The 25,325-nt window shown below is 38.1% G+C and overlaps 1 protein-coding gene across 1 annotated transcript in view; it reads right to left on the minus strand.

Annotated features, from left to right (window-relative positions):
• The window catches only part of TRIM35 (tripartite motif containing 35), a 37,592-nt gene extending 13,256 nt beyond the window's left edge, over nt 1–24,336 (minus strand). The window contains exons 1-3 of the mRNA XM_051976380.1: nt 23,647–24,336; nt 10,921–11,016; nt 3,287–3,517 (exon numbers count right to left, since the gene is read on the minus strand). Coding sequence (XP_051832340.1) covers nt 3,287–3,517; nt 10,921–11,016; nt 23,647–24,072 — 753 coding nt within the window. The 5' untranslated portion in view covers nt 24,073–24,336. The remainder of the gene's footprint in view (nt 1–3,286; nt 3,518–10,920; nt 11,017–23,646) is intronic.
• Nucleotides 24,337–25,325: the final 989 nt, after the last annotated feature.

Below are 25,325 nucleotides of genomic sequence, written 5' to 3' on the forward strand. Positions count from 1 at the left end.
TTCATGGAGGAGGTGGCACCTGAGTTGGGCCTTGAATCAGTCAGGTGGCACAGTGATTAGAGTATTGGGCCTGGAGTCACAAAGATCCTCCCCTAGTTCAAATCCATCCTCAAAACACTTACTAAGTGCATAATTTCGGGCAAATCACTTAATCTTGGTCTGTCTTAGTTTCTTCAACTCTAAAGTGAGGACATTGATGGTACTTATCCTCCCAGGGTTTTTGTGAGGATAAAATGAGATAAGTAAAACACTTAGCATAGTGCCTGACATATAGTAGGTGGTTAACAAGTGCTTATTTTCTTCTTTCTTTCCTTGAAGAAAGTTAGGGATTCTAAGAGGTTGGAGTGAGAAGGAGGTAAATTTCAGGCCTGCAGAACAGGGATGAAGAAAAGCACTGAGATGGGAGGAAATGGAATAACATGTTCAGGGAATAGCAAATAGAACATTTTAGTTGAATTACAAACTGTTCCTTTCATCAACTTTTAAAATGAAAAGTGGAGAATACCAACTGTATTCATTAAATGTGACAAACATCTCCATTCTAGGACATAACAAAGGTAAGAGAAAATAAGGAAGAAATTAAGAGGGAAGACAAAATTCAAAAGGAGAAAAATGTGCACAATAAAGATATAAGGGAATAGTATCTCTCCACCTTATGGCCTTTTCTTTTCCTTTTTTTAAAAAAGTTTTTTTTATTTTCAAAATATATGCATAGTTTTCAACATGCACCCTTGCAAAACCTTGTGTTCCATTTTTTTCTCCCTCCTTTTCCCCAACTCCTTCCTCTTAGGAAGTAAGTAATCCAATATATGTTAAACATGTACAATTCTTCTGTACATATTTCCATACTTACCATACTGCATAAGAAAAAATCAAATCAAAAGGGAAAAAAATGAGAAAGAAAACAAAAAGCAAGCAAACAACAGCAAAAACAAACAGCGAAAAAGTAAAATACTATGTTGTGATCCACACTCAATTCCCACAGTCCTCTCTCTGGGTGCAGATAACTCTCTCCATCACAATTCCATTGGAATGAACCTTGTGGTCTTTTCCAATACTGTTGCTCCAGACTTTCAGACTGATATTGCCCTTTTAAAAGTATAAGTCAAGGTCCCTTGGTGACTGCCTCACAGGCTAGATTTCCCACTTCTTGAGTAACAAGGTCACTAGTAAAATTCCATGCCTGCAGAATATTCTAAATCTGTTATGTTCTAATATTCTATTTCTATATTCTAATTTCATTCCATATTCAAATTATGTTAACTTTAGAATGTTAATTGAGGTGATTACTAACACTTTAAAGCATTTCTAGACAAGATTTTGACCTTCCTTTCTCACAAGTCTCATTAAATGGCTAAAAATGAAATTATTTCTTTCACTATAAATTAAGTCATACACATAAAACAACCTAATCAGTAAAAATCCAAACCCAAACCAACAAACTCAGGACCTTGAATTTGTTGTGGTATATAAAATGTTTGACATGATAGATGTTAACTTAAAGTGATTTTTTAAAGTCCACATATAAGAAATATAAAAAATTTGAAAAACTTACAACCATTAGCAGAAAACATTAAAGCCCCCACTTCCCTCCCTTGGACTGCCTTCCTCAGTCCTTCTCATCTTCTGGAATGCCAATCTTCCTAAATCAAATGTTCTGTAGTTCAGGAGAAGGCAGGATAGGCAGATTGGTAGGGCATTCAGAGGATAGGGGCAGGGAGGAAGTTGGATTGAGTTTGGTGGAAGAAAGGGGAAGATCAGAAGGAAAAAGAAAGGATCAAAGGAGGGTCAAAGAGAAGGGGATGAAGTTAAAGAAAAAGAAAATGGGAGTTATAGGTCTGGAGTCAGCCAAGACTTATTGGTTTACTGAGCAACCAGTGACCCAGTTGGACAAAATGGACAAAAGGCTCTGGTATATTGAGTCATGTGTGGAAGTCACCAGGACTCACTTAATTTTCTGTTCACATGGACTCAAAGAAATGCCATTTAATTAAGTGAGGTGTTTGATTTTTCTTGGGTCTCCATTTCCTTTCCTATAAGAATGGAAGTAATAATATTTGTGCTTCCATTTTTTTTCATATCTTTCTTATATAGGAAAGTGTTTTGTGAATTTGAAAGTACTATAGAAGTTTGAGTTATGATTATCGGCTTCATCTCTGCTTTTGCTCTGGTCTACACTTAAATCATCTCAGGTGGAAAAATATTTATTCTAATTTTAAAAATCTTTTCTAAAAGTAGACCCCAAATCTGCCACATATTGACTTAGAAAACCATACTTGAACATTATTTATGTTGTATTGTATCTTTACTTATTTTGTGAAATATTTCCCCATTATATTTTAGCAGTCATATCCTTAATACCTCTGCTCTAAACCATATCTTCTGAACAACCTGGTTTTGCCCCATATTCAGTTAGTTTTTTATATCTTCCTTAAATAAATGTATAACTTTAATCTCCTTCCCCCTATTTTTTTTGATAGGTTTCTGAGAGAAAACCCAGTTGGTCTGTCCTTTGAATTTTGGGGATCTAGACCTATGTCATCATCATTGTGAGGAATGTAAAGTGAAACTTCCTTTATCAATAAAAATTTATGACTGAGTACTTAAGTAATTTGCCCATGTTCACACAGCTAATATATGTCATGGGAAGGCCTTGAAATCAGGTATCCCTGACTCCAAGGTCAGTTTTTTATTCACTCTGTCATACTCTGTTTTTTTTTTTTTTTTTTTTTTTTGCCAATAAACTCAATTCCTATAACCTTTTTTTTTTTTTTTAATAATTTCTACTAATTTCTGCTATTCTTTTATGGACTCCCCCCAGCTGAGCCAAACCTCTGGTTAGACTGTAAAATCCAGATATGAATGGAGTATAAAAGGTTCCTAACCTCACAGAACTTTTTATGCTTCCAGTTAAATCTCTCTGGTCCCTGGCATCAAACATTACCCAAAGGAGCTGCTAGTTTTTCTATGACAAGAGAGAAGGAGAGGAAAGAAGCACACACAAGTTGTTCTAAAGATACTGGATTCATTGCAAAATTTTTGGAAAATTTAGACACTCATGGGGGCACTTTTGTCATTAATAGCTTAAGCAAGCCTAATCTGGAGCAGGGAACTCTTTTCAGCAAGAATATCTGCTGGTTGGCACTGAAAGTGGGACACCAGGGACTGGGATCAGCCTGTGCTCCTAGTCGCCTAGACACTCTTCATACAAAAGACTTCATGTTCATCCTAACATAGTCCCATAGAATTCTTTCCATCTTCCAGGCCTCAGGGCTGAGCCCCTTACCATAAGAAAGGAGATATCATCTTCCTTCATCTCCATCTGTAGTCGCGCGATCTCATGAGTCAAGGCCTCCGTCTCTTCTGCCAATTGTTTCATTTTTTCTTCCACCTGCCTCAGTTTCTGCCCAGCCTCTTCAGTCACAGCGTTCAGAGCTGCCCGCTCTTCTACTCTCAAAAATTCTCGGAGTTTCTCAAACTCCTGCCGGATCCTGCCCTGCAGCCAGGTAGCTTCCACCTAAGGTAGACAGGGGAGAATGTGAACTCAGAGGAGAAATGAGAAGGGCCTGGAATAAGGTACAGAGTAAGGAATTTGGAGACAAGAAGAAAGTTAGGCTGGAGTTAGAAAAGGAGTAGGAACAGAGAGAAAGTTGGTCAAGGTTGAGGAATTCCGGCCTCACATGAAATTCTGTGTTTAGAAATTGAGAAGGATAACTCAGCAAATAAATGGATTAATTTTTCAAAACTACAGGAAACAATAAGAGCAACACTAATATTTATATAGCACTTTATATTTTGCAGATAATAATAAATCTATTATCTCATTTGAGCCTCCAACAACCCTGTGAGGCAGGCACGCTGAGTAAGGGCACATTTATATCACTCCTGGTGGCTGAGGCTGATTTTTAGCTAACGTCTTCCTGACTTCAGATCCATTGTACTTACCCACCACATTACCTAGATATATTCTGTGGTAAATACCACAATGAGGCAAAAAAGCTCAATCAAAGACTAAGAGAAGAGCATCTAGGAGGTTAATTGAAACAAATGATAGATTGTAAATGTTTGCTGAAGTTGGTATTATTGATCTGAGTTCAAATATCAGTTATTTCAATTTTTAGCTACATGACCAATGCCATATCCTTTCTCAGACTCAATTTCTTCATTTCCAAATTTAGAGGCATTGTAGGTCAGTGGTTTTCATCTAATAGTTCCTGAACCCCTTTTTCATGGTAACAGTCAAGGAGTTCACACTACAAATTCATTAATTGTGGCTTAAACAGTAAATAATGCCTTTTAAAAAAAAATAATGAGCAGTGCATTAAATTACCCTGGGAGTCCAAATTTTTTTTTTTATTATTAAAAGAGGTTTGAAGAACAAAAACCATTGGGAATACTGGTTAATCTGTGAAATATCTTTCATCTCTATATTTACTATCTTACATCAGTGTATATATTGAGGTCAAAGATTTCAAAACAAAGGGGGTCCACAAGCAAATCTGCTGAAATTAATACTTTATATAGGAGTAGTTTATATAGGGGTATACTTAATAACATAAAATATTATTGGGTATTCACCAAGATGTTGGTTGGCTCTCTGGTCTTGTTAATGGATGACATCTAGGGTAGCAATCAAGAAGATCAAAGTCTGACTGGTACCCTTTGACCCAGATAAACGAGGCTCTTATCTGCATCCTACTGAATGACATATTGATTGAATTAGAAAGCAGATACATCCAATCTGTCAAGTTGAATAATGTCAGAACTTTAGCGTTTTGAAGCGAGATACCTGCTTAGTTTTCCAGCAATGAAACTTGTAGAGCCAGCCAGTCAGCCAGACACACACACACACACACACACACACACACACGAGAGAAAGAGACAGGGGAGGATAAGAGAGAAAGGGAGAGAGAGAAGGAGTTTGGGAGAAAGAGGGTGAAAGAAAGGGAGATGGAGAAAGACAGGGAGAGAGAGACAGAGGGAGAAAGACAAACAGAGAAAAAGACAGAGAGACAAAGAGAAACAGAGAGAGAGATTTGCTGGGTATGTAGAGACTGTAGAAACTCAGAATTAGATGACATACCTCTGAGGTTCATTAGTCTAAGGAGTATGAGACCCCACCCTACAGCATCCCTGACAAGTGGTCACCCAGTCTCTTCTTAAAGACATTCAGGGAGGGAAAATGGAACACAGTAAAGAGATTATGGGAATTGAAGTCAGGAAGATCTGGTTTTAAAACTAGCCTCTGAACTCTGAATCAAGGCATAGTATTTTCATCTTTTTGCTATTGTTTTGTTTTTATGTTCTTTCTTGTGTTTTTTTTCCCCTTTTGATCTGATTTTTCTTGAGCAGCACCATGAATATAGAAATATATTTAGAAGAATTATACATGTTTAACCTATATCAGATTGCTTGCTGTCTTGGGGAGAAGGGTAGGAAAGAGAAAAAATTGGAACACCAGATTTTGCAAAAGTGAATTTGAAAACTATCTTTGCATGTGTTTAGAAAAGTGGGAAAAAAACCTATTGGAAAAAACTAGTCTCTTGGTACCTGTGTGACTCTGAGCAAGTAACCTTATAAAGACTTGCAATCAATCAATCAAACATTTATTAAATCCCTACTATATGTCAGGTACTCTGCTAAGTGCTGGGAGCACTATTATCATAGCCTATAGCAATTCTAAAATCCTAGAGCAGGAAATAATTTCAGAAAGAGTATTTCTTAGTAAGCACTTAAAATGGTGCCGGGCAAGTACCTTCTTGTTTAATTTTCTCCTCTGTAAAATGAATAATTTTACCTCAAGTTCCTACTTACAAGGTTAATAGATCATAATTATATAGAGCTGGAAGAGACCTTAGAGATCACCTACTCCAACCCCTTCATTTTATAGATGAAAAAAACAGAGGTTCCCAGAAAGATCCAATGACTTACCAGAGTTGTTATTGTTAAAAATGTTTTTAGTTGTGTCTAACTCTGTGATTCCACTTTAGTTTTTCTTGACAGAGATACTAGAGAGGTTTGCCATTTCCTTCTTCAGCTCATTTGACAGATGAAAAAACTGAAGCAAACAGGGCTAAGTGGTTTGCCCAGGGTCAAACAGTTAATATGTGTCTGAGAGCAGATTTGAACTCAGGAAGATGGATCTTCCAGCTTCCAAATGTACTGCTCTACTACTGAGTCACCTAGCTGCCCAAAGTCACAGAGATAAGAAGTGGCAGAATTGAGATTTCAATACAGGTTCCATATCTAATCCTCTTTTCCCTGTATTTTTCTTGAGATTCAAATGAGATCAAATATATCAAGTGTTTTAAGCATTTATTATTCAAGCATTTATTTAGCACCTATATGTTATCCAGATGTCAGTTATTATTTTGAGCTTTCCCACTCAGTGTGTATGTAGATTGTGTGTATGTGGAAATTCTTCAGAAATGTCAGGCAGTATACAACTGTGAAAAGACTCTACAATCTCTTGGCTGGCTGTGGCAAGGTCTACCCTCATCACAGAGAAGGGGAAATCAGGGAGACAGCACTGACTTTCAGAATTTCTAAATAGCACTGTCACCATTGAGGATGAAGCCTGACAAAGCATCCCTAGGATATAGGGACCTGGCTTTTGTTGCAGCCTTTCAGGGAGGCACCATAGCTGATAGGGTCGGGCAGCATTACAGTTAAGCCTCAGGACCCAATGGATCCTGATCTTTTCAGGGAGAAAACGGGGATATGGTTTTGACAGCTGATGAAATGCCCAAGTGTTTCCAGGCTGCTCCTGACCTCATCAGCTTTGGTTGTTATGGCACCTCACTGTTACTCACTGTTGTAATCACAGGACTGTGCTCAGGCAGTTTCAGAATGACTATCCATCCTAATTAAGTAGCATGGTAGAGTAGAAAAGGCACTAGGCTTCAAGTCAAGATTTGAAGGGTTCAAACCCTACTTCAGCTATGTGACCCTAAGCACAGCAACTAAAATTACTGGGGCTCGGTTTCCTCAAATGCAAAATAAAGATAATGTGGATGAAAAGAGGTAATATATGAAAATCTTTGTAATTCTTAAAGTGCTATGCAAATGTGAGCTAGTATTATTTTTTCCTTTTTTTTTAGTTGAGTAGTATTTTTTTCCCCCAATAACATATATAGTTCTTAACATTCAACTTTGTAAGATTTTGAGCTCCAAATTTTCTCTCTCCCTCCCTTCCTTCTCACCCCCCTGTCCAAAACAGCAAGTAATCCTATATAGATTATACATGTATCATCTTGTTTATATTATGTTATATATGTATAACATGTTTCCACATTATTCGTGTTGTAAAAGAAGACTTGGAACAAAAGGGAAAAACTATGAGAAAAAAAACACAAAACACAAAAAAAGTGAAAATAGTATTCTTCAATCTGCATTCAGACTCCTGGTCAGAATTTTCTATTACGAGTCTTTTGGAATTGTTTTAGATCACTGTATTGCTGAAAAGAGTAAGAGAATTATAGTTGATCACAGCATAATGTTGTTGTTACTGTGTACAATATTCTCCTGATCTACTCATTTCACTCAGTCAGCTATTATTATTAATTAATCAACAAGTATTAAGTGGCTATTATAAGCCAGGCATTGTGCTAAATTTTGGAAGATATGAAGACAAAAGCTAAAATCCCTGTCTTCCAGAGTCTTACATCTCATTGCGTATAATAACATATACATATAAGCAAATATGAAGTATCTTTGCCATTTCCTTCTCCCCTTCATTTTACAGACAAGGGAACTGCAGCAAACAGGATGAAGTGACTTGCCAGAGTCATATAGCTAACAAGTGTCTGAGGCTAAATTTGAACTCATGAAGATGAGTTTCTCATTACAATCCTAGTGTTCTAGCCAATAAATTAGCTGGCTGTCCTAGATGCCCACTATTAAACAAAACCAGTTTTAAAATTCTATGCCAAATAAATACAAAGTAATTTTGAAATGTACCACAAACAACATAAGGACTCAGAGTCTGACTATACATTCTATCCTGGCTACCCAGTATCATTAACTGAAAGACAATGTTGCATAGCTGATAGAAGGCCAGCCTTGAAACAGGAAGATCTAGATTAAAATTCTGATACGCTCTAGTTATGTGACTATGGACAAAATTACAAAATTACTTAATCTCTCGTAGTCTCAGGTAGTTCCTCACAACTAGAGTTCTTAACCTGGGGTCCACAGATTTCAGAGATGAATCGAAAAAAAAAACCAAAAATGAAAACTTACATTTTTATTTTCACTTGTAAACCTATATGGTTTATCTTATTTATTTTAAAATAGTTTTCTGAGAAGGGGTCTTTAGGCTTCATCAGACAGCTGGAATAGAGGTAGAGATTCGTAACTTATATGAAAAAGAAAAACTATTTTTAGGAGGAGATAGAAATGAGTTGCCCATTTGCATGAAGCTGAAACCTGTCTAAAGAAACCTGAATCCAGTTTGAGGTTCTTAACAAGGGAGGTCAATTAAGCTTGTTCTGTGAGAAATGATCCTCAAGGGATGGAGCTCTTCTCACTAAAGCAATAGTTGTACCTACCGAGACATTCTGTCCAAGATTTTTGGCAATTTCATTAACATCACTCATAAGCTATATTTGCCACGAATGAGCTGACAAGGTTACTAATAAGGAGTTCTTGAAGTGCTGCTGGTCCAGTAGCACTGAAACCCTGCTCCCTCACAACTAGCTCTTGCTACAAGACAAAAACAGACTGATAGGGCTAAAGAGGAGTGAGTGATAGAGTATTTGTTGTGTTTATTTTGTGCCTAGTACTGTGCTAAGTGACAACATATAATAGGAGAAGACAACATATTATTGGGTGCTTAAAAAGGGAAGGACAGAATACCCAAGGTAAAGACGTGGAGAAGACCAAAGAGTTAGTTAAATGAGAGTGAAAAATAAAAATCAATATACATAAGGCATGACTAGAACTCCTTAAAAATGGCGGTAGCCACATAGAACAAATAGTTGTGCTAAAGATGCTTAGAGTATACTAGAATATAAGTGCATAAGAGGCTTTGTTCATTTGCTGATAATGAATTGCCAAGAAACAGCAATATTTTGATGCATAACAATTAGGAAGGAGCTGGCTTTTTTTTTTTTAAAGCAAAGGAAGGTCTAGAATGTACTCTTCATCATCATCATTATCTACATATCTAAGTAACACTTAATAAGCATAGGCACTATGTTAAGTGCCTTACAAATATTATTTCATTTGATCTTTACAACAACCCTGGGACATAGGTGCTATTATTTTTCTTCCCATTTTACAAATGAGGAAACTGAGGCAAACAGGTTAAGTGACTTGTCCAGGATCACATAGCTATTGTCACTTAGCTATAACAACAACCACAATCACAACTAATTGTTACTTATAAGGACTTGAAATTCTGGTACAGGGTAGCGAGAAAAAATTTTAATAGAAAATGTTGTTACAATTCTGAAGGGCTTATGATAAAAAAATGCTAATTCGTCTTCAAAAAAAGAACTGGTAGAATTCTGAATGCAGATTGAAGCATACTATTTTTAATTTTCTTTATGGGGGGATTGGACTATTTTCTTTTGCAACATGGCCAATATGGAAATATGTAACACATTTACATAATTACATATGTATAATCTATAGCAAATTACTTGTCTTCTCAAGGAAGGGGAAGGGGAGGGAGGAAGAGAATTTGGAACTCAAAATTTAAAAAACAAATGTTAAAAATTATCTTTACATATAATTGAGAAAAAATAAAATTAAAAAGGAACTTCTTAAAGTGCCTGTAACCCTCAACTTAAGACAGAACAGAACATTTTGAACAAAACTGAAACAGAGATTTTGAAAAAAAAGTTCAAACTGGCTTTTTCATTAGTCATATCAGTGGCCCAGAGTGTGGCACACAGACAGCAAACAAGTCCAGCTCTGAATTGGGTAATCAAATATCAAAAAGGGCCTAACTAAAAGATTAATAAAGAGAAAATTAGAGGAGCTCAGGCAGGTAGCTAGGGAAAGTGTTAGCAGCCCTATGAAATTCAATGCAGGGACAGAGCACATTCTACATCCCATACCTGTTCGTCTAGTGCTATGGCCAACTTAGCTTCCATCTAGTCCCTACTGATTTATGGCTAGTTCACAAAAAATATAAGATAAGAAATCTGAAGATAATGGGCCAACTCATATTAATCTTTAACACCAACCAAGGAAACCTTCTAGAAAATAATTCAAGGTAATGTAATAATAAGTATTTATAAAACAACTAGTTTGTGCAAGGCACTATGCTAAGGGGTTTGAGCATACAAAGCCATAAAAAAGTCCTTTCAGCAGACACATTTAAAAAAAACCTGGAAAGACTTAAATGAACTGATGCAAAATGAAGTGAGAGTATAATGCATTAGGAAGATTCTTTGAGTAGCCAAATTAAGGAGAATTGTAGAGGGGATAGACAAGATGCAGGAAGAGCAGTTAGAAGACTGCAGCAATAAACAAGAAGGGAAGAGATGAGCATCTGAACAAGGATGGTTAAATCAATAGTTGAAAAGAAATAGTTCCAAGTCATAGTTCTGATGTACCAAATTCTATATTCATTCATTTAATTCAACAAGTATGTATACTGTATTGATTCTCCTTCCTTTCTCTCATTTTGTCCTTCTAGCTCTGGCAGAGACTATAGGATAAGCCTTAGGACTTTTAAAACAGAAGAATGCAGAGGGAGAAGATATGGGGTCCCTGTAAAAACAAAAAAAAACCCCCCAAACCAAAAAACACACTATGTTAAGGCCAGGCAAATTTATGGCTCTCTTTTTTATGTTATCAGCCAGGATCCATATTTAGTGCATACTCACCTCCTGTACCTACCATCCTGCTCTCCCTTTTGCCTTTTGTCCTAAAAGATAATCTGCATAGCTTTCCCAATGGGATACTCACCTGATTATGCTTGACAATGGCCTCATAAGAGCGACGCATGGCTCGGAAAGCTTTGACCTTCTCCCGAAGACAGTGCTCCATATTCCTGCACTTTGCCTGAATGATAAGGAAGATAGGAAAAAAGAAAAACAAAAGTTAGATTTGTTCACCTTTGCCAATCTTTCATTCTCTTGGGTCCTCATGACAAACAATTAGCCAATGATATTTCTATCATCCCTTATAATTAACAAAATAACTCACCTTGATCTATTATCTTAAAGTTTACAAAGGGGTCTCCTCACAACAATTTTGTGAAGCAAGCAGTATAAATGTTACTATTCTCATCTGACCAAGATGGAAACTGAGGAATAAAGAATTAAGTGACAGATCTAGAATAATATAGCCTAACACAGATAGTAAATGCTAATCAATCAATAAGCATTTATGAAGTACCTACTATGTACGGGCTAGGACTACATATGCAAAAAAGGAAACCATTCCTTATCTCAGAGGTGCTATTGGAGGGGGCAGGGGGGCAATTTCATATATATATATATGTATGCATATATATGATATGTAGTATATATATATACAAAATAAAAAAAATCAATATACATAAGGCTGATATATAAATATATAAAAATACCAATATGTACAACATAGACAAGGGAGGGAGAGCATTACAACTGGGGAGATTAGGAAGGGTTTCAAGTAGAAAGTGGTAATACTTGGCTTGTATCTTAAAATCAGAGAGTGATTCCATGAGGCAGAGGTGAGGAGGTAGTGTATTCCAGGCATGGAACACAGCCAATGCATAAATATAGAGCTAGGAGATTTTGAATGTCATGTGTTCAGAGAATTAAGAAAAGATCTTTTGGACTAATGTTAGAATAATATCTATTCTCCATAGGGAAGGGAAAATAATATACAATGAAGTTGGAGAGAATGGTTAGGAGTAAGAATCAGGATTAGAATTCACATCTTTTGAATCCAAGCCCAGTATTCTTTCTATCAGTGACTCTGAGGAAGTCACTTAACCTTTTTCTACCTCAGATTCCTCAATTGTAAAATGGTACCTACCTCACAGAGTTGCAAAGAATCAACTGAGAGATCTTAGCACAATGCCTGGTATACAGTAGTCACTTAATAAATGCATGTTCTCTTTTCTCATCCTACTACCTTACCACATAATAACATTTATATCTAAAAAATCATTTAAAAGTTTTTGAATCATAGAATTTGAGAATTGAAAAGTGTCTCAGAAATCATCTAGCCCAATGTCTTAATTTTATCAATGAGAAAACTGAATTTTTAAGAGGTAAGGTGACTTGTCCAAGGTCTCATATAACTAGATCATGACAGATCTAGAATCAAAGTCTTTTGCTTCTTCATTCAGAATTCATCAAAATTGTTATCCTGTTTTGATCATTAAAATGAAAATCTACTGCACCATGTAGTAGAGAGGGAATATATTTCACTGTAAAATTTTAAATGAAAAATATTTGTTATATTTGCTGCTTATATACAATAACAATATTTTATTATAGCTATGCAACATTACATACAATATTATTGTATTGAAATTATTATTATATGTACACTATTATTATTGTATTGTATTATAGTTATTTGATCCATCAGACATATTTGCTGAACATGGTACTTAGTGACAATAATAATAGCTTTTGCATAGAATGATTCCTAGAGTTTTTTGGATATGGAATTTATGGATCCTGTTAGTCAATAAGGAACAAGTGAAGGCATCTACACACAATGAGGTAAATGTTTCATTGAGTATTTTTATTTATGCCTTTTGCTGTAAGTGCATTTGAAAGCAGAATGAAAGATTAATTTATCTTAAAACTTAGAAAATTGGTGGCCCCAAAGAAGAGCTATAAATAAAAATGTTGGCTCATCTTTGAAGAAGCAGGGGGTGATAACTATAAGATAATTTTTTTTTTTATGTCAGCCAGCCAAAGAATTTACCATGCACCTACTATATAATGGGCACTGAGCTAAGAACTCAAATAAAAGTTCCCCTTCTCAATAAAAGTCTTTTCTCTCAAAAAACATATAATCTAATGAGGATAACAATCAGAATGTGCCATAGCAAATTTGGACCTGAGTCAACTGTTAAATTTTTCAATGTGGGCATTTATATATCTTAATTTAGCATATCAGGGCTTGATCTATTATTTTGTTGATTATCTGGACTTAAGAAAGTGATAGAGAAAATGTTAATAATGTCATTCAAATTAAAAGTGTGTCATGAGCACATTTTTCAAAGCTAGTTATTTCAACAACTAGCTGTTGATAACCTATTGATGTCAAACAATTCTGTACAAATAAAATATGTGACATAGAAAATAAATTTGGGCAAATTTCAGAAGTAAGGCATTGGGACTGAAAGTTTTCTGGCAGAAGTTAAGACTTTAACTGAGGCTTAGGAACCTGGGGGAGCTAGGAAGAAAAAATGAAGAGGGGGAGTATTCTAGGGATGAGAACTAGTGAAAATGTTCCAAGTCAGGAAATTGTTTATTCTAGCAGTAAGGAGGCTATTGTCACTAGATTACAGAGTATGTAGAGGGCAGGAAGGTGTATGAAATCTGGAAAGGTAGAAAGAGCTAGATTATGAAGAGGTTTAAAAACTCAATGGAGGATTTTGTATTTGATCCTGAAGATAACAAGGAGCCACCAGGTGAGTGATAGGGTCAGATCCTGTGTTTTCAGAAGTTTGCTTTGGCAGCTGAGTAGATAGATTGAAGTGGAGGAAATAGTTGGTTGGTCTTTCTCAACTTTTTTCTTACTCTTTAAAAATGTTTTTATTATAAAGGATGATCCTTGGAAGGAGAGTGTAGAAGGACATAATGGGAAATACGGGTGATATAAAACAAAAGAGAACTTTTTTTAATAAGAAAGTTGGGTATTTTATTCTAGATATTATATTTAATGAAAATTCAGATATTCAGGTCTCATTGGCTAATTAAATTACTATCTGTCTTCATCTGCCTTTTCATTTTCTCATTTCATATTTGTTTAGTATACATGTGGTGTTAAACTTGGTAGTATAATATGCTATATCTTTAAAATTGACTAGATAAAAATATCTTACTTCTGTTAAGTTTTGGCGGTCACTTCCAATTTCTGTGATTTTCAATTCTCAGAGCTCTGGATCCCATATACTATTATATGTACATGCCTTTTAAAAAATGGGTCTGAGGCTGATCATGACAGCACATTATTGTAAGCTGAACTATCAGAGAAGACTAAGACTGATGGACTCTTGGAGTCTGGGAGTTCTAATTTCCAGTAAGGCTAAAGCTAATCAAAGTTAACATTCAATCTGACACCAATATGATAAGCCCCTAGGAGCAAGGGCTACTAGACTGCTTAAGAAAGAGCCAACTGGTTTAGGTCAGAAAAACAAAGTAGGTTAACCCTCTCTACTTATCAAATTAGCATTGCCCCCATGAATGGCTGCTGTACTGCCAGCCCAGGCAAAACAGGGAGACTCGCTCTCAAAAAAACTGTGTTATCAGCAACAGCAAGATTATAGAATAATCAGTTTTGAGTGACAAGAGATGATTCAGGCCAGTTTCTATGGTCTTATGATAAAGAAAATCATCTGCACCCAGAGAGAGGACAGTAGGAACTAAATGTGGACCACAACATAGTATTTTCACTCTTTGTTGTTATTTGCATTTTGTTTTCTTTCTCATTTTTTCCTTTTTGATCTGATTTTTCTTGTGCAGCATGATATTTATGGAAATGTGTATAGATGAATTGCACATATTTACTATATATTGGATCACTTGCCTTCTAAGAGAGGGAGTGGGAAGAAGGAAGGGGAAAATTTAGGACACAAGGTTTTGGAAGGGTGAATGTTGAAAATTATCCATGTATATATTTTGAAAATAAAAAGCTTAAATTTAAAAAAAATATGTTATACTGGTTACTAGACTCAACAATGTAGGGAATCAAAATGCCCAGGGGACAGGGAAAGATTAAGGAGTTGATAATGTATTACCAAAGATGATTGGTGTGTAAGAAGTGACACAAATATTTCATGCATGATCAGGAAAGGAAGGACATCTGTCATGTAATGAGAGAAGATAACATGTGAACAGCTCTGAGCCCTTCACTGATAATCCTGAGTATTAAAAGGCTTAGGGAAGATCTCTGGCACATTGAGCAGATCCCCTGAGAAGCATTTAACAGATGACAGAAATAAGAATAATAAAAGATAAAAGAATGGATAAATTGGGGCCATTGAAGAGAAAATCTGGATCATGACCATGAACTCATTTTAAAATTCTAAAATAAATGCCCAGAACTTGGCACATAGTAGGTTTTTCATAAATCCTTAGTGAATGACTGACTGAATGCTGAAGACAAAAGTATACCTGGATTTCAGCAAAAGTATATGAAAAAGTTGCTCATGAGAACCTTGTAGAGAAGTACAGACTAGCTGCCTGCCTGCCAAAGATGAGGTAAATAGACAGGATTCTTGCATCAGAGAAGGGCTTGAAATAATGATTCCCTGAGTTGAAAAATGTATTTCAAAGGTTAAGGTTTTTTGGCAGTGTAATACATAAAAATACAACACCAGAGGACATCAGCATTAAATAAATGGATTGTTAAATGGTCAGGACTGTTCCCTTGAACATATGTACCACACAAGATTTTTCTTTTAATAGCATTTAGGCATGGAGGGACAGCTAGGTGGCGCAATGGATACAATGCCAGGTCTTCTTCATTCAGCAAGAGCTGACTTTAAATCTGGCCTCAGACATTTATTAGTTGTATGACTCTGGGTAACTTACTTAACTCTACCTCCATTTCTTTATTTGTAAAATGATCGCGAGAAGGACATGGCAAATCATTCCAGTATTTTTCCCAAGAAAATCCAAATAGGGTAATGAAGAATTGAACACAAGGGAAATGACTGAACAACAAAAACTAATAAGCAGTGGGTCTTTCATTTACATTTCCAAAATAGCATTAATATGGACCATCAACTAGAATGTGGATATCTTCGTGTTATTGAGAAGTAATTTGGCAAGATGGGATCCTACCATTTTAACGCCTATCTGGTGCTTTTTAGATCACATGGGGTTCATGGAAAGAAAACCTTGGTCTGTTATACCACCTCAACTAGGAGGGCTCCAAGCTAGGATCACCTATGACTCTCAACCTTGTAAATGAGTTTGGTTTCTGAAGTCAACCTATAAGAACTGGCTCCATGAAGTTGTCCTAAAGTAGTCTATGACAGCATATCAATTCTATGTTCAATTTTTTTCCCATAATGCATCTACATGATCTTCTGCTTCCAAAAATCTCTTGATGAGACCAGGGCCCTGATTTCTAAGGTCTTTCTCTAGATTAGTTTGGACATCATTTTTTCTATAGTCTCTAAACCCTGCTCCTCTTCATAGTATATAGCTAGCTGACCTAAGTGACAAACAATAATAATTTCTCCCTAAATTATGTTTATGTTATAGGGGCAGTTAGGTGGTACCATAGTGCACAGAGTGTGGGGCCTGGAGTCAGGAAGACGCATCTTCATGAGTTCAAATCTGGTCTCAGACACTTACTAATTGGGTGACCCTGGGCAAGTCACTTAACCCTATCTACCTCAGTTTCCACATCTGGAGAAGGAAATGGCGAAATCACTCTGGTATCTCTGCCAAGAAAACCCCAAATGGGATCACAAAAAGTTGAACATGACTGAAAAGTAACAGGATAACAATCCAGGTGTGCACACAGCTGATATTTTCCTGTAAATTGGTCCTGGATTATTGTTATTCCAAAGTACTTTCTCTGTTTTTATCTCTCTCTCTCTTGGTGTGTCTCCCTATCTCCCTTCCTCCCTCCCTCCCTTTTTCCTTCTCTCTCTCTCATTCTCTGTGTCTCTCCCTCTTTCTATGTATGTGTATTATATATATATATTATACACATACATACATGTATGTACAAATACACATACACACCCCAAGACCCTATCATTGTTAAGATGCTTGAAAGCAATTCATTTAATGAAATGTTTCAATAATGGGAACAGCTCAGTTATCAAGTTCTCCAACAGAACTCATTCATGTATATTCTCTCTCCAACTGTGTAGCTATTTACTTCTTCCTGCAGATCTTGATCTTTTTCTCCCATAAAAAACAAGATACACTACTGTAACTGGTAGGTACTGTGGTTATTTCCATTGTACAGATGGGGGGACTAAGGTTAAGAGAGGTAAATTTGCTTGTCCAAGGTCATCCAGCTAATAAGTGTTTGAGGCAGGATTTGAAGCCAGGTCTTCCTAACTCCAATTGTGGTGCTCTAATCACTGTTCAACACCACCTCCCACCTCTGTTTTTCACTTTTCCAGATTACTCTTCTCTGAGTTCCTATATGACTTTGCAGAGTTCTTTAAATAATCTAGGCTTTAACAATTGGGATTTAAATACTAATTCCTAATTCATAGTCACACTGTAGCTCTCTAAAAATTTAAACTTTTAAAGTTTAAAAAAAAAACCAGAAGAAAATAATAAAAGTCTCAGCCTTTTTTCCATGTCTCCTGGAAGGATGTTTCCTACCTCCTCTAAGAGCCAATATTTTCCTTTATTCTTCTCAGGCCCAATGAATTCATTTCCCTTTATACCATTTGCCCACAGTGAATTTTCACCTCATATTCTGCTATTGTGATTTTAGCATCAAATATGTCTTTTTTTCTACCAAGCTGACCTACCATCATTAAGTCATGCTTTTTTTTTTTTTTCAGATGTGGTTATGAGTTGTGCTAAGTTGAGTCAGACATTACTACCAGCCACAGAGCTGAAAAGGTCTTTAGAGATATGACATCAAAGTCTAAATCCCCCTAGTTTTGAGACTAAAGAAACTAGCCCCAAGCAGGAAATAACTCATACAAAGCTGTATTGCCAGTTAATGACTGATCCTGAAAAAATCAGTGAGCTTTTGGGGTCTCAATTTTTCTTTTGTTGAAAGACAAAGGTTGAATTGGATGATCTCCTTCATGGTGTAGCACTACACAAAATGAGGGGTGACACTGGCCAGATCTGGGTTCAGTTTGGCTCTGCCACTTCTTAGTTGTCAGATATTGGGCCAATTCTTCAGGCTGTTTGGGTCTTTGTTCCCATTTGTGAGATGATCTGGACTGTGCAGTCTCTAAAATCTCTGCTTTCCCTCCCTATCTTTAATTTTTTCTCACTCTGGTCCATGCCCTACAAAGCTACCAAAGTAATAGTCCTAAGGCTCAAGTTTGATCATGGCACTTCTCTTGGACCAAATACAAACTCTCCTGTTTGGTTTTTATGATGCCCTTAATCATCCACCCTACCTTTCCAAGCTTAGTCAATCAATAAGCAATTATTAAGTACCTACTATGTACCAAGCATTAGGGTTCCAAAGAAAGGCAAAAAAATTCCCTATCAAGGAAGTCACATTCTAATGAAGGAGACAACGTGCAAACTATATAGAAACAAGATATGTACAGGATAAATGGTAAAAATTAACAGAAGGAAGGCACTAGAATTAAGAGGGATTGGGAAAGGCTTCCTGGAGAAAGTGGGATTTTAGCTGGGACTTGAAGGAAATAGGCACAAATGAAAAGGAAGAACATTTCAGGCATGAAAAATAACCAGGGAAAATTGCTGGAGCAGAAAAACAAAGTGGCTTTTTGGAGGAATAAAAAAGTCAGTGTTATTGGAACAAAGAGTGCATAGGGGTAGGAGGATGTAAGGTATGAAAAGACTGGAAGGGGTAGGCTACCGGGCTAGGTTTTGAAGGTTTTTGAATGCCAAACAGAGGATTTTATATTTGATCCTAGAGATGACAGTGAGTCACTGGAATTTTCTGAATATAGGGTGACATGGTCAAACCTATACTTTAAGAAGATTAATTTAACAGAGGAGTGGAAGATGGACTGGAGTGGAGACAGACTTGAGCCCTGGGTGATCAATTATCTGGCTATTACCATAATACAAGAATGAGGTGATAAGAGTCTGCATCAGAGTAATGGCAGTGTCAGGGTAAAGAAGGACCATATCTCATAGCATCTTTAGCCCTTTTCAAAGTTCAGTCCAAATACTACTTCCTAAATGAAGTTTTCCTGGCCTTCACAGACTCTCTGCAAAATTATCTTTATTTCTTAAGGGATTTCTAGGTGGTGAAGTAGATAAAAGTGCTGGGTCTGGAGTCAGGAAGAATGTTACTGAGTTTAAATAGAGCTTCAGACACTTAGTAGTTGTAAGTTTAGTAAGACTTACTAGAAGCAGCTGGGCAAGTCACTTACCCCTCCCTACCTCAGTTTCCTCATCTGTATTATGAGCTAGAGAAGGAAATGGCAAACCACTTCAGTATCTCTCCCAAGAAAACCCCATATGGCGTTAGATATGACTGAACATTGATATATTTAAATATTATATGAATCTGTGTACATTATTGACTTCCCCTAATAGAATGTGAACTCCCTCAGGACAAGTTATATAGTATTTTTATTCTTGTATCTTGAGGACTTTTCATAGTGATTGAGTCCTTCAATCCTAAGGTTCCTTTAAGCACTAACATTCTAGGATCCTAATGCTAAAATAGGTAGAGTAGCCTTTTTTTTTCCATCCTCGGAAGTCATAATTGCAGAGTTTACTTTTCCTTCATAGATTGCCACTCCTACCATTTTGAAATTTTCTTCTCAGTCTTCTGAGATGAGCTTTCCCCAGACTGCTCTATTATTTAAACTTCCTTCCTTAAGACATTTTATTGCCATTTCTATTTTTCTGAGTTCCTGACATTTGTATATATAATTATCTTGGCTATTCCTGACCTTGTTTGCTGTATTTTACTGAATTCTGGTTTAGACTCTTTTCCTTTATTTAGCCACTGCCATTCCCCTCCAAAGTTTTCATTCTCACCTACATATCCTCTTACATAATTCCTTTCTAATCTTGAGATTCTCTCAGGAAGTACTTTGCATCTATTGATAATACCTAGCTCTTGAATAAGAGAAAGCATGGAATAGTGGGAAATGCATTGATTTGTAGTCAGAGAACCTGAGTTTCAGTCCTGCTCCTGTCATTTACTAGTTGTGTGATCTTGGGCTACTCATTTAACCAGCCTCAGTTTCCTCTCCTGTAAAATGATAGAGCTACATTAAAGGCCTCTTTTAGCTCGTTCAGATCCTGAACTCTTTAGACATAGCAATCGGTGTCAGTCAATAACATTTATTAAGCATCACTGCCAAGCACTATGTTCATGCCTACCATGTGTCTCTCCATTGCCCTTTTGGTCAAACAACAAGCTGTCATTATTGTTCAGTCATGTCTGATTCTCCCTGGTTTTATTGGCAAAGATATTGGAATGATTTTGCCATTTCCTTCCCCACCTCATCAGATGAGGAAACTGAGGTAAATGGGATTAAGTGATTTGCCCAGGGTTACACAACTAGTAAGTGTCTGAGGGTAGATTTGAGCTCAGGAAGATGAGTCTTCTTGACATCAAGCTCTCTATTCATTTTACTGCCTAAATGTCTTTAATAAGCTTTTAGTCAGTGCTTATTATATGCCATGCCTTTGTAATAAGTACTGGGGAGACAAAGAAAGGAAAGAGAGTCCCTGCCCCTAAGGAGCTCCGTATAATGGGGGAGGTAATGTGCAAATGACAACATACAAACAGACAAGCTATATACAGGACCAGAGATATTTAACTAAAGGAAGGCACTACCATTAAGCAGATCAAGAAAGGCCCCTACACAGCACAGTATTTGAAGATAACTTTCTGCCAAGGAGGTTACCCTCTAATAACTCCTTCTGTTCCTATCAATCTACTATATTGGTTGGGTTCTACACAAACTGCTTTTCTGAATATCTTCTTCTCCACTCCCCATCTAAAATGGAATATATGCTTCCTGAAGACAAAAGCTGGTTTGTTTTTGTTCTTGTATCCCCAGCACTTAGTAAACACTTAGCATATGGCTCACTGGATGGAAATAATATTGACTATATGGATGCTGGGGGAATCACCCAATATGTAAGAGCACAAATTTAGAGCTGGAGCTAACTTAGTTTACCCCCTTTCATTTTACATTGGAGGAAACTGAGACCAGGGAGGTGAAAGGCCTTGCTACCCAAAACCCCACAGGTACTAAGCCATAGAAGTAAAAATTAAGCACAGGTTCTCCAAGTCAGAGCCACAACCAGCCTTCCTTCTATACTTGAATATCTAAGATTTTCTCAAAGAAAAGGGTTAAAAATGAGCAGAGACTTAGTTTCCAGGTCCTTGATGTTACTATGAAATAGATGTGGTAAATCCCAAGCGCTAGTATTGCATGGATCTAGGAGTAAAGAGGCAGCAAGAGCTCTGGATTTGGAATCAAAGGAACTAAGTTCTGAATCTAGGCTCAGCTGTGTGACTGTGGGCAAACTGCTTAACTTCTCTGGGCCTTAGTTCTCTCATCTGTAAAATAAGGGGACTGGACTAGATAGTTTCCATGGTTCCCTCTAGCTCTACCTATGACTTATGTGTAAGAGACATGGTCAATTTACTGGGATCATAGATTCAGAGCTACATGAAATATTAGAAGTCACCTAGACCTACACTTCATTGACTTTGCTAAATCACATAACCTTCAATGCAGCCATCATTAGCCTCATCCCCCTCTCAAGTGAACCTTGGATTCTTAGCATGAAACCACCAGGGGCTCTGAAAGACAATTTTCTGGCCTTCACTTCCCAGTCATGATTTGAGTATCACTTCCTACCCACCTCCTTCTGACTCCCATTTGCGTGTAGTCTTGTCCTATTAGAATGTAATTACCCTGAGGGTAGGGTGTATCTTACTTTTATTTATTAATAAGTGTGGCTTAGCTCAGGGCCAGGCACAAAGAGTTTAACAGAAGTTTTCTTTCTTTTGTTTGTTTCTAAATAGTCCTAATTTGTCGATAAGAATTTTTCGGAAATCTTTCAAGGTTTGCTTGCTGCTGAGGAAGTGAAGGTTGTAGAAATATCCTTAGCTGGTAACTTTTGCCATAATATCTATGCTTCAGAAAAACATATAAGTCTCCCATTCTTTTAGAATACCTTAACAAGGAAGCTCTAGTTATCCATGTATGAACAGCAGATTGTTCTCTGCCAAGCTCTAAGAAAACTGGGCCACTTTGTCTACAGAACTGATCATTGATAAAGAAACCTCCAAAACTCCACTGACTCACTGATGAATGCAGGAAAGATTTATTTTACATTCTTGCAAGAATGGGTACCTAGGTTAGTAGGCACACCAATAAATACTTTCTTAATATCAGCATCAATTCCCTCATTTATAGAAGAAATCATAGTTGACTATATGGATGCTAGGGGATTCATCCAATATGTAAGAGTATAGATTTAGAGCTGGAAAGTACCTAGGCATGTATCTAGTTCACAGGTAGCAGAGAAACGTTCTGAACCTAAGTCCTTTCAGGCCAGATCCAATGTGCCACACATTGAATTTTTCTGCAAGTTGTTCTCCTCCAAAGAAAATGAAGAAAGTATTCTCTCCTGAGACCATGCCCTGGATAATTTAATTCACAGTTTTAGAACAATGACCCTGCATTGCAACCCCAGTTGGCAAATCAGTCAGTATGGATGCATATGATCCACTGTATCTTCTTAATCCCAGACCCTTCATTGTGCTTCACACCCCATTTGATTGCCTAACACTTAATTTCCTACGACTGGCTTCCCACCAATGTTTTTCTCTTCTTACTTTGGCAACAGTAAGCAAATCACTACCATTGCTTCTAGAATGTCTCAAGTGATTTTTCTAGGGCTCGACTCCATAACCCCTAGGACATTCTAACCATTCTTCTCAGATCACTACTGCTGAAAATGTTTTAGATTCTAGATATCTTGTATTCATCTTGTATAGACATAGTTTGTTTGCATATTGTCTTCCTCCTTAGGCTGTGATCTACCTGTGTGAGAAAGGACTTTTTCTGCTTGATCTTTGAATCATCAGGCATGCTCCTGAAATGAGAGCAGATTTGGTTAGCCCTAGAGCTGCATTTGCTGCAGGCCCTTTGCTCAGCATCTTTCATAATTTGTGAGCTCTATCTAGGTTTAGAGATGGTGAGTACCAAAAAAAATGGCAGAAGTTGACATCACATCTTTTGCCCAGCCAAGGGATTTAATTAAAATCTTATAAGCAATTATTTCCTTCTCTTTCTTCTTCTTCCAAATACAGAAAAATCTAAGACCTGGGCATTAGAAGGGAGCAGACATTGAAGTTTTCTAATCCATCTCTCTCATTTTACAGATTAGGAAACTAGGGTCCAAAGCAGGCAAGAGATTAGCCCAAATTGGAAAGACAGTATTAAGCAGAAGACCCTTCGGACACCAAATCCTGTCTCTTTCCTAATGAAAGACTGAGGGGACCGGGAAAGATTTCCTGAGAGACCTAATAACTGTGAAATTTCCAGGTTCATCCCTTGTGCGCTTTCGGCCTGGGAGGGTAGGAAGGGATGCGGTCAGCAGAGCGGGAATAGAGTTAGGCAGGGGGTGGGGCCAAGCTGGGCCGGGCCAAATTCAAGCTCAAGCTCAGGGGAACTCCAGACTCGCGAGCAGCAGCGGGGGCCCAGCCCAGGTTCCTAGGACAGCCCAGGCGCGGGGTTTTAAGCGCGCGGAGCGACCTCCCCGAGTGCGCCCACTCCAGTCCTCCACCCACGTGGCCGAAGTCCCTGCTGGTAGCCCGGCGGACTGCTCCCCTCACCCGGTAGTCGCGGGCCGTGCCCTGCACAGGCTGCACGCGATGGCCCTGGTGCCGCGGGTCGCCCTGGCACGAGCCGCACAGCAGCTCCTTGTCGTCCAAGCAGAAAAGGCTGAGCTGGCCGTGGTGCAGGCGGCAGAAATGGGGACCCCGCGGGCGGGCCGGGCAGGCCTCCTCGCGCAGCAGCTTCTCCACCAAGTTGTTGAGCGTGTGGTTGGTGCGTAGCCCTGCCGGGGACGCCCGCTCCTTGCACACAGGGCAGGCGGGCGCGTCCTGCAGCTCCCAACAGCGGCCCACGCAACCCCGGCAGAAGTTGTGGCCGCAGCGCAGAGTCACCGCGTCGCGGAACGGGTCGTAGCAGATGGCGCAGAGCAGCTCCTCCTTGAAGGAGGGCGATAGCCCAGCGGACTCGCCCGCTCCCGGTTCCATGCCGCTGCCCCGGTCTGACGCGCGGCCCTTTGCTCCCAAACTTTACAAAGTGTCTATGGCCCCTCCCAACGGGTGACTCAGGCGTGGGCCTACCCCACCCCACACCACCCCACGTACTGCTCTGAGTGACACCGCAACCGGCCAACCACTGTGGGGACGGTTTGCCCATTTTCCGTCAGCCTTGCTTCTCTTAAAGCCACTGCTTTCTAGGCGGGGCTGAAAGGTGTCTCAAAGGGGATGGGTACAGCTTGGCGCCTCCATTCCTGTAGTATCCACCCACCCTCACCCCTACGCGTTCAAAGAGCTGTTCAGCTCCCAGCTTCTTAAACTGGGGGTGGAGACCACATAGGGTTCTCCTAACTGAATTTGGGGGTTATGAAATTTTGATTAGTAAAAGCTTGATTTGTATGCCTATTTTATATATGTATGTGTGTAGGATCACATAAAAATTTGTCAGGTGAAAAGGGGCCCCAAGTGGAAAACCGGTCTAGAAGCCCCGTCTAGTTGAGCTGAAATGCGGAGATTCTCTTCACCTCTTTTGAAAATAATCTCTCTGCACTTCTATAATCCAGTTTCCCACCTGGGATCATCAAGTGAGTGTCTGGAAACCCCCTCTCCTCACTCTTCCTCTCCATTCCCACTACAAGGGCCAAAGCATTAAGGGCCTGGGTCTGAGATGCCAGAGCTAAACACATTATGTCTTGATTCTGAATCTATTCTTAATTCATCAGAAGGAGGGTACTCCCTCTATCGGTGGAGAATGCAAAACCATGCCTTCCCTTTACATTGTTTCTGCTTTTCAGAACGTTTTTATGACTATCACCTCCTATTACTCTCATTTTGCAGGGAAAATGGGAGTACAGTACAATGAAACTGGAGCAGCTAACGGGTCCAACTGGGGAGGAGATGGGAAATATAAAAATATATAGATATAAAGCATGGCATGGATTTGGACTGGATGAAATATTTGTTGTTTGTACCTCTCTAAATACAGTTAGAAAGGCAGCTTGATAATGAAAGGGAGTATCTAGGTTCAGTCTTAACAAATGACATCATAGTCCCTGCCTCTATCCGATCAGTGGAGGAAAATTCCACATTGGAAGTTCCCTGCACACTTGAAATAGCAGAGGAAAAAACACCCCAAATCATTTTATTTTGTATAAAAGTTCATCAGAGGAAGTGCATCTGACAATCAAAGTGGAAATCCTAGTTCAATCAGAAGGGGTCCAAAAAAGTTATCTCCATTTAGGACT

The sequence above is a fragment of the Antechinus flavipes genome, chromosome 2 (assembly GCF_016432865.1).
Source record: "Antechinus flavipes isolate AdamAnt ecotype Samford, QLD, Australia chromosome 2, AdamAnt_v2, whole genome shotgun sequence".
NCBI classification, from domain to species: Eukaryota; Metazoa; Chordata; class Mammalia; order Dasyuromorphia; family Dasyuridae; genus Antechinus; species Antechinus flavipes.